The 10,293-nt window shown below is 38.4% G+C and overlaps 1 protein-coding gene across 10 annotated transcripts in view; it reads right to left on the bottom strand.

The window, feature by feature from the left end:
* Positions 1 to 876: 876 nt before the first annotated feature.
* HECW2 (HECT, C2 and WW domain containing E3 ubiquitin protein ligase 2) overlaps positions 877 to 10,293 on the bottom strand; it is a 187,963-nt gene continuing 178,546 nt past the window's right edge. For all 10 annotated transcript variants that reach the window (XM_080599872.1, XM_080599874.1, XM_080599878.1 and 7 more), the window contains one exon: positions 877 to 9,908. In XM_080599872.1, coding sequence (XP_080455998.1) covers positions 9,797 to 9,908 — 112 coding nt within the window. In that variant the 3' untranslated portion in view covers positions 877 to 9,796. The remainder of the gene's footprint in view (positions 9,909 to 10,293) is intronic.

The following is a 10,293-nucleotide window of genomic DNA, read 5'->3' as shown; positions in this document are numbered from 1 at the left end:
GGTATCGATGATCTGGAGGAAACTGTCTTATGAACCTAGAATTGAGAAGTACAACAGAGAACTGGGGCAGAAAGGTTCTCAAAGCCTCTCCTCCCCCCACAGCAGCTCCCCTTTAATGATTTAGGCTAGCTTGCACTTCATTTCCACTAGCAGCAAGATACTGCAAAATTACTGTCTGGGAAAGTTTAAAATAATAGAAATATACTTGAATATTGGATTCTAAAAAGAGTTCATGAAAACCGTAACATAGGAGAAGTGACAACTTGCCCTTCAAGAACAAAGGCTTACTTGGCCTGCGCCTTGGTGGATGAACCCTCACCCAAGTACTGAATAAAGACCAGTATCGCTCACTAGCTAGTATATCTGTTACCAAAGTAAGAAGAAATCTTTAGTGGGAGGCACTGACTTCTGTGAAAGACAGAAAAATACCTTTTTCCCTAAAGATATTTCCCTATGAAAATACAGCGTTTTTCTGTGTTAATCCGCCGTCATAAAGCACGTCGCTACTCATTCTGATACTCCAGACAAAAGCAGAGCTTTTTGTGAAGCCTGGGCCTCTCCAATGTGTTGACTGTAGTCTGCTGCTTTGTTGAATTTATATGATAGCCTTTGTTTCAAATGTTCTTGTTCAAATTCTGTTGCATATGGTTGGAGAATCCTTACTTTTTCTGCTACAAATGATGAGTTTTAACATGCCAGACTCCTTGGGCCACCAGAAGTCCCTTAGAAAAGGCGATGTAAGAAAGACTATCCTGTGGTTTCCCTACACGTCTTAAACTGATGCAAAGGACACACAATGACACAGAAGTGAGAGGCGCTCATTTAAACACTGTTATGACGTATTCAGAGGCACAATAAAAGAATTGATTTCTAAAGTGGATTTTGTAAGAAGATTTATTTTAATTAAGTGATTTCATGATGAAACATGGTCTTAAACAAAATAGAGATCAGTACGAAAATAAAATTATACACAGAAAAATCTTTTCCCCAATTGTTTTTGAATAACAGGAAATAAAACACAGCAGTCCTGTATTCAACTGAGTAGATAATTATGTGAATGTGTGAGCAGTCAAACATTACAGTACAATCTTTGAAGCCAGGCACAACAAATGCCCGTCAAACACTCAACACATTTCATATCTGTTCTCTCTGCCTCAAAGAAAAAAAGTGAAATGTGATGCAATGTAAACGGAGAAAAGGACACACACCATCTTAATGCTTGAAGCACATTTTCCCCATTTAGTGTTTTTTGAAAGACATATACCAAATTCAGATGAAACAAATTAGCTTGTAGAAAGATAGAAAAACTTGGTATTGTATTTGATATATAGTCTTGTGAACACTTAACTGAAACATATGGAAAGGATTAAAAAATACACCACGTGTCCTACTTAAAGCTTAGAAATAAATATGCACTCTATATTCTCAGTGCCTGAAATTCTTTAAAAACAAATAACTTGGTATAAAATTATATCAAGTAATTGTCAAAAATGAGGGAGATGCACCTATATACCTGTTAGATTCTGGATGCCTGCATCCCCACTACAAAAACTTGTAAAACTATATGCGGTTTCAAACATGCTGAATAACCCAAACCATAGCCTAGCAAGGGCAAGAATACTGACTGACCTGGGGGAGCCAGTACTCTACACCACATCCCTCAAGACCTTCTTTTCTCCAAAGTTTTCCCCTTCCATACTGTACCAAGCCTTACAAGTGTAAATGTTCAATCACTTATACAAAAAGCAGCCTTGCTGATCAGAATTTGTGGATGTCCTCAAGGCTATTTCATTCCAAGGAAAAACAGAGTACAAAGAAAAAGCATCCTCCTAAGATGATATACGTACTTAATATTATTATAATTCGTCTTCCTCCCTGCAATGCTGATAATAAACAGCAGTCTCCTGAGTGTTGCAGACTCGTTGCAGAAAAATGTCCTGCTCTATGGAACTATTGAACCATTATGGTCCAACACACTGAATGTCTTCTAGTTTAGGACTTAAGTTTACATGAAACTCTTCCCACCTCAGTTACCATGCTGAAGAAGAAAACTTGCAAGGAATTCTTCTTTTGACTTTTATACCAGACTTGGATATCCAATAGTCTTGGCTTTTAGGTAAAGAACCAGGTCAGCTTTTAGGTAGAGGACCAGGTCTTGAAATTCTTCCTACCCTCTTACTTGATACTTTTTCTGACAATGTCACTAGAGTGTGAATGAACTCAAGACTTGCATCAGCTTGGCCAAAGCTAACAAGATAATTGAGAATAGTTTTATTATCTTAAATAACCTTTAGAAACTTCACATCAATCCCAGAATGACAAAAAAACTCTTTGTGGAAATTCGTAGTTCTTACACAACCATAACACAAAACTCAAACACTAAAAAAAAAACAAACCTATGTTTTCACACAGATAAATGTTGGGGGTTTGGCCCATCACATTTAAAATGAAAGTCCTCTTAAGTAGTGAAGATTTAACTTTTTAACAGATACTATTTCTCTTGCCAAATGCAGCTAGTAGTAAATATAATAATTATTTGTAAAACCAGTTAAAAAGGACTTCCAGACACGACCCTTATTTAGAAGCTTTCATTTTCCTGAGAGCAGTGAAATTAAAAAATAAAAAAAGGTAAAACAAGAAATAAACAAAAAGAGAAAATGGTTTTCAGATTGTGTGCTTTAGATTTTCAAAACCTGAAATAATTAGCCAACATGTCTTTCAGTGGTAGTAACAGTAACCTATTTCAGGATAAATAGTCATTTTTCCTTGGCACATTATCATAGCCTAATTTTCAAGCTAAAAGTATCTCCTTTTGTACATCCAGTGGTCAGCACAGCTCACTGCCCCACTAGCTATTTCCAAGCCCAGTCCTTTTCCTGTCCCTACTCTTTCAGTCTTGTCTCCACTTTAGCACTGTTCCACAGCTCCATTTCGCATGTTGTAGAACTGCCGTATCTTATCATTACAGCACCTACAATTACATTCCTTCCTTAGCACTATTTATGAGGCGTCAGAGATTTATTTGCTTATTCATGTAGTAATCTCGGCTCCAATGTCTGACTACAGTCATCATGACCATCAAATATGATGTCTCAGCAAAGTATTTTTTCACTGGCCAGATTTCTATTGTTAGATGAATATTTTTAACTATAAAAATTGTAATTCTCCTGATTTAACATGAGAGCTTTTGAATAGTCAATAGAATATGTGAGGAGCTGCTTGTACTGCAACTAACAGGCAATGGAGATGTGAAATACCCTTTGGAAGAAACCAGTTGAAGGGCTGTATGACAAAGCCTCCATCTGTGGAAGGCACGGACCTCACTACAAAAACAATTCCCCCTCTGCTGTGATCTCCGGATCCACGCTCATCTGCGTCCCTGTGAGGGCTTGTGCTTCCAGCCAACAGCCTGAAGCAGCTTACGAGAATTGGACAATTCTGTCAACATAAAATATCACAGGAAAAATCCCCTGCCTCGCTATGAACTTGGCAAAACTGAAGTCAAAGCACATTTGACCCTTGGATACCTAATCACATGCCCGGTTTCCAAAAAACATTTAGTACTATTAGGTTAAGAGATCTTTTTTCTTCAACTGTTCACAGTGTGAGAGGAGCTACGATCCCATGGACTCTTTGTACTGAAGGGAGCTGGTTCTCATTGCAAAGGAGACCAGTTTAATTCTTGATGGAAAAAATAAATACCACCACAATCTCACTCTGATACTATAGTTACAGTCAGTGTAGGCCATCAGCATTTGTCTCCAGGTGATTGCAGGATTATGTGCAATTAAAAAGGAGAGGATGGCCAGCCTTTGGAAGGCAGCCCAGCATAAGGGAGACCAGAGTCCTATGGAGTTTTGTAGGTCTCTATGTTTAAAAACTGATTATATTGATGTCAGCACAAAACTATGTTAAATTAGTGGAACAATATACCTCCTGAGTGCTTAGTAAAAACCCTCTAAGACAGACAGAGCCTCTTCTAGTGGGGCCGAAGGAGAAGTTTCTAGAAGTTAAAAACAAACAAACACAAACTGGAAAAACAACAAAAAATACCACAATTTTCATTACTCAGAAGTTTTTTAAAGGAATCTAGGATTGGAAGAAACAGCTTGGCTTCCTTTCACATTCACCATGAGTTTAAGAGAATTGTCAGAAGGCATCTACAATTATATTTGTTTTTTACAGGTTACATTTGCAATGTAATCTGACTGCACTTGGTACATAAAGGAATCAAGTTCAAAATTGCAATTATCAATTTAGAAGGGGGCTGATTAATGAGTGTAGTAATTCTTTTACAGTAGCCCTCAGGAAATATTGTAATTGCATTCTGAATACATACAGATACTACTACAGGTTGTAGCCATTCAGAGAAGTCCGTGACTGTCATCCTTTTACCTACAGCCAGTAGTCTTTCTAAGCAGTGACAAAATGGTCAGTATGTCACTGATTTTAATCAGAACTCTAAAATTAATCATGAGTTTACCTTATAATACCTATGGCATAATGTCACTGAACAAAATCTGTAAAGTAGAGCCCTAAATGAAGTTTCAGCCTGAACAATACTTTTCTTTCCAGTAAAACTATTTTAGTAAATACTACAAATGCTTCAATAAAAACCTTTTCATAGCAATGAATGTTTGAAATATTAGATGTCTACTGCATTTGCACCAGTCTGAAACCAAACAGAAGCACTGTGAAGCTAATGGCCTACACGCAACAAGTAAACCAACACACACACTGTGAAAACTGTGTGTTTATATGGCCAGCTTTATAATTTTGCGTATTAGTAGCAAAAATGGGTCGTAAAAAGGCTTTTAACCTTAATGGATTTACAGTAAAGTTCTCTCCCCCTAGTACTTACCTAACATATATTTATTTTCCCTGAAAGCAAGGAATTTCAAATTCAATGCTTTATGCTTCTTTATTGTAGAATATTTAAGTAAAAGGTTAGACTAGTCCAACAGCAGCCACTGTGACTATGCTAATAAAGTTGTAAAGTTGTTTTTTACTTGCAATTGGTGAGCTAATCAGCCCCTAATACTTCTGCAGTTCTGTTTCAGACTGCATAGTAAAGCCAAAATGCAAACAGTTTGAGAAGCCACGTTTGAGTAATTATTCTGAAATTTTGCTTAGAGTTCAATTTGCTTGCCCAGGGAGGAAGGGATGAGAAGAGAAAATAGCAGTGATGGTTGAGCATTAATACTGCAAGGTTAACATTAACACTCTTATGGTTAAGTTTGTAACTACGACTGGAGACCATCCTTATTGCCCAATTCCCATTAGTGCTAACAGGAATAGATTAGTCCTCCGCTTAAAATCGGTGGCAAGAAAATGTAACTGCTAGTATAATTTAATACAAGTAAGTTTCAATCACTAAAAAGAATTAACTTGCTGTATGCCATGGGAAATGAACTTACACAGGCTATTCAAACACAGCTACCAGAGATTCCCCTTCTGTGCACAGGAATTCCTTCATTCCAGAGACAGGATGCTTGCACACATCTCCAGAAACCTCTGCAGATAGCACTGGAGTGACTTTACATCTGCAATTAATACTGCTGAGATTAGAGTCAGCAACCAGATGATACCAGTGCTAATGCTTCAGAAGGAAGCCTTTTTTTTTTTTTTTTTGACTTTTAAAAAGGATTAAAAATACATAGGAAACCACAAAACTGCTTTCTTTCCTATAATTTGAAACTGAGCAAACTGCCAGTCCACTGCCAGTTTATCTCATGCCAGAAACTTCATCTGATGTCCTGCCAGCATGCTGCTGCCTCGATTTTCGGTTTCGCTAAAGATTACATATATTCACTAAGGTTAACAGCTTTAATGTGGAGTTCATGATGTGCCCAGCACACCTGCATACGCAGACAGATTTCATCCTAGATGCTCTCTAAGCATCAACACCTTTTTATGGTAGGTTCACAACATGGACAACAAAAACTATTTTTAAAAGCAAGGAAAGGGGCAAATATTTGATGAATACCAAGGAAAAAAGCAGGTAGAGAGTGGGGGAAAAGGTTTGCTTTTGATTAGAATCGTGTTAAATGGGATTTTATTTTGGATTGAAAGAATACTTTCACAAGATAACCTGCAATGTGCTGCTGAAGGTGTTACAAAGGTAACAGACAGCCATCTCCCACCTGTTGTGGGTGAAAACACTGCTACAGTAAGCACCCTGGCTTGCAGCTTTTGAATGGTTAACTGCTTGCTACAGTAGGCACCGCACTGGATAAAGTCAATGATGACAAGCTTTCCTGGTGTATTTAGGAGTGTTGTGGTTCAGCTGACTGTTGGTATGCCCAGGGGTGCTGAGACCTGGCACAGGTGTACCCCAGGAAGAGGTGGGCATGGTTCCTTGGGTGCTGGGCATTACGCAGTGTGCAAGGACCCGCTGGCTGCTTTTTGGCTAGCAGTGCATGGCTCAGCTTCCTGGCACAGCAGGAAACATGGGCACCTCACTTCAACTCTGCGGGTGCTTAGACTTTGTCTGATGGAGATGCTGTAGGTGAAGTTAGTACAGGTTGTCATCACGGCTACAGCCAAAGGGAATCTTTTGTCTACTCCTTGAAGACTAGCTTTTTTCCTTCCTAAGTGGAAAGCTCCTTAGCACTGTCTGGAAAATCTCTGAGGAAGTACAGAGCTTTTGGAAACGCTTCTTCATCTTTCTCTATTCTGGCCCCTTGTGCCTGCCACAGGGTGACATAAGCTAAAGCACTATGGTTGCTGATTGCATCTGCAGGACACAAAAGTTGGCTATCACTTGGGACGTGTTCAATGGGAAAGGCTTCCCACACTGAGGAGAGAATATTTCACTCCATAGCCAGGAGATGTACTGGTCTGACAAAGGTCAGGCTTCCTTTTCTGTACACCCTCCCTGCTTATCTCTTCAGAGCAACAGCACTGCCTATATAATCACTGAGAGCCAGCCACGTGCTCGAGGCAGCACAGGTAGCTGTATCTGGGCAGCTAACTCTTCATCACTTTCAAATAGGATTTCTTGAGAGTCCTCCAGGTGATGTTGGCAGAAAAAGAGCAAGAAGCAGCTTCTCAGTCTCTCTGGATCTTAATGCTACATGGATTCCAGATTTCTTTTGACAGCTGACCCGCTGTTGATCCTATCACATCTTTACAGAATACTGGATCATCGTGACTGATTTCAATTATTTATGTATGCATAAACACAGAACAAATAGGTGTAGTAAATATATTTAAATAAAAACTGACAAGATGCATTTATTCTTCTAGATTTGTACAAAAGCATAACTTAAAGGCAGACTAGTATAAACTTACTGTGTGCCAAATATTTAAACTTTTCATTCCAAAGAGTTCCTGGTTCAAAAATCGTAGATACAGTTTCCACCTGGGAAATCTCCTTTTTAGACCACAGGTAACACAGGAGTGTAAAATCAAAATTCTGCAGTCCTTCAACCGAGCAAAAGTTGCACTCTGATTTGAGTGCCTGAGTTTTAGCTACTCAGTGAATGGATCATATGAAACATGAGCCATGCTGGAGTGACCTGATGAAAAGTCAGTTTGCCTACTGCTCGCTCATCCGCATTCTGAAAAAAGGTGTGCATTAGCATCTGTGATGTGCAATTTTAGCAAAGACTGATAAATATATGTGTAAAAATAGGGAAATGTTTGGATTTTTCTTTGCTACTTCATGCCAGCCAGAAGTAGAGCAGGAGAACCTACGTTACTTAGGTAACAGAGTCCCAGATGTCATGCAGAAGCTCAATTATTCCTGAAATCAAATAATACTTTCACTCTGATTTTGCAAGTGGGGTTTCCTTTGCACAGGTAACACTTGCTCAGGAAGCCTGAAGGGTTTTCTCAGTCTTTGCAGCCACCACCACAGCTGCACCTGCCTTCCAACTTGTAAGGTGGAATGGCAGTCTTTGCTGACAACACCTCCGCTGACATTCTCCATAGGAAAAACACTCCCAAAGGAACGAGCAGGATACCTCCCTGAGATGCCCTTTCAAGAGTCTCCAAAGTGAGAACGTTGAGTTTACTTCAGAGGCTACTATTCCCACGAAACAGGGCATGCTGTGCTTCAGTGCTACCAAGAAGACTAGCGCAAAGCTAGATTGATGTTCTTGTCATCCAGTGTCCACGTGCAACTTCCTGGAATTTAAAACATCTGGACGCACTGCATTACAGCAGCTGTACAAGAAAGTGCTCAGCCGCATTCGTGTTCCACAAGACCATCTAGAGGAAAGTACCAAAAATAGATGCAAGCAAGCCTTGTGTATTTCAGCAAAATTAAGCATGAGGAAATTTGTGTCCATGCAATGTTTGATATACCATAAAAATTCTTTCAAATAACATTTTATAAGAAAACTATTTATCAGTGAAAAGGCAAGACACAATGAACACTTTACATCTTGTAGGAGTTCATTGATATGAACAGTGGCATTATGACCAGTGACTCACCTTAGAGTAGGTTACTCATAGATTTCCAAATGAACTAGTGTTTCATGGTGCTGTACAAATAAAAAGTTGTGGGGAGCATATGAAATATCTGTATTAAACTCCACTGCATTAAGTTATCCAATGCATGAAAAATGATCCAGATGCATTTAAAATAAATGCATATTACGATATCACATATAGTATTATAAAATTATTACTTATGTGCACAGTCCTGATATCTATAGACATGGCACCGTGAAGAAAGCCTGGTTCCTAAGCGTTTTTATAGATACTTGATAGTGATACAGTTTGCTGTCAGTCAGATCGTAATGTCCCATCAACTTTGGTACTTTCAGTGCAAAATATTTTTGGGAGTTTTTTACTCTTATAAAAATAAAAGGCTTTTTTTTTTTCCTTTGATAGTGCTCAAAGAATAAACACTAGCAGAATGTCTGTTCAAGCATGGAAAGTGACAAGAACAGAAAGAGCATTTTTGTTTGTTTCCTGTGTACACTCTAAGAAACGTAATACAATGAGCCTATAAAAATAAACAGAAGTCGCTGTGTTAGGATTTTTTTTCCTGATATGCTGCGATAAATTTCTAGTTTCTTCTTAAAATAGTTTTCATGCAGTACAAACCATAAAATCAGTCTGATTTTATGAAGTTATTAAGTTCATTTAACAGCTCATCTTTTGTCATATACAGCACTGGCAAACATTTCCACAAACCTCCTTAATGCAAGCCATTGTTGTTGCATCCTTTCTTACTGACTTTCCTTCCAATTCACTTCTGTCACAGGAACTTGAATTCTATGGTGCACACCATGCAGGCACTCGTAGTCTTAGGTATAGCAAATACTGAATATGCTGTTATAACATATGGCATAAAGTAATGTACCTTAATGAACATTCTTAAAAAAAAAAAAAAGTATATTGTATGATTTTTCGCTAATTTACTGAGTAGGTGGGGGCCTGAATGATTTCACATTTTGACTTGAATTTTCTATTCAGCAACTCTGGTGAAATCCAGTTTTCAGGTACATGTCAGTTTTGCAGTAGTCAGGTTGATCACAACACAGGATCACACATTTCTTGTTTGCTCAGAAAATAAAACATAACAAGTTTGGCCGACCTGAAAAAGTGTGGATTGCAAGACTTGTTTTTCCCTGCACGTCAGGCACACTCTAGATTCACTGCAGAGAATTCTGCCACTATCACAACGCTTTATAATTGCTTCATAAGCTCTTTCATGGAACCTCATTATTTGAATTGCATCATAAAACGATTTTCCTCTAGGAAATCCAATACAAACGTTCATTCATTCTTTGAGAAGGCAGATCCACAAAAGTCCAAAGAGCCGGGCACTGTGGTTTGTGCATCACTCAAGTCCAAAAGTACTTGTCTCTTCAACTGCTGTCAACAGTTTTTCATATAGCATAGAGAATGATGGATAAGGGGGAAGGTCCAGACGATTGAAACAAGTGTGAGCCCTGAGGGGGAATAAAGAGGAGGTAGAGAAGTACATTATTTAAAAAGTTCAAAAGAAAATATGCAGACTGATACATGCATGCATATAGATGGCCAGGTAGTATTCTTTCAGAAGACTGTTCTTCTGTCAAATGATGTTTTCCAACTGAACAAGTAGTATGGTTTAATGCACTTTTTTTCTAATTAAAATAACCAGTAAGGAGCTTTTATGAAGGCCTTTAGAAACACAATGACAGCTCAGGAGGCATGGGATAAATTTTATCCATTAAATGTGCAGGAGAAAAGAATGATATAACATGGTACAAATCAAGCAGTCTGTTCTGAAACCTTGGCTTTAAATGGATCTTAGGAAAAGTAATTTATTTTTCTGTATTGACGATATTTGAA

The sequence above is a fragment of the Anser brachyrhynchus genome, assembly GCF_964034855.1.
Source record: "Anser brachyrhynchus genome assembly, chromosome: 7".
Taxonomy (NCBI): Eukaryota; Metazoa; Chordata; class Aves; order Anseriformes; family Anatidae; genus Anser; species Anser brachyrhynchus.
Note: the sequence above shows the minus strand (reverse complement) of the source record. Positions and strands in the feature narration are given on the sequence as shown.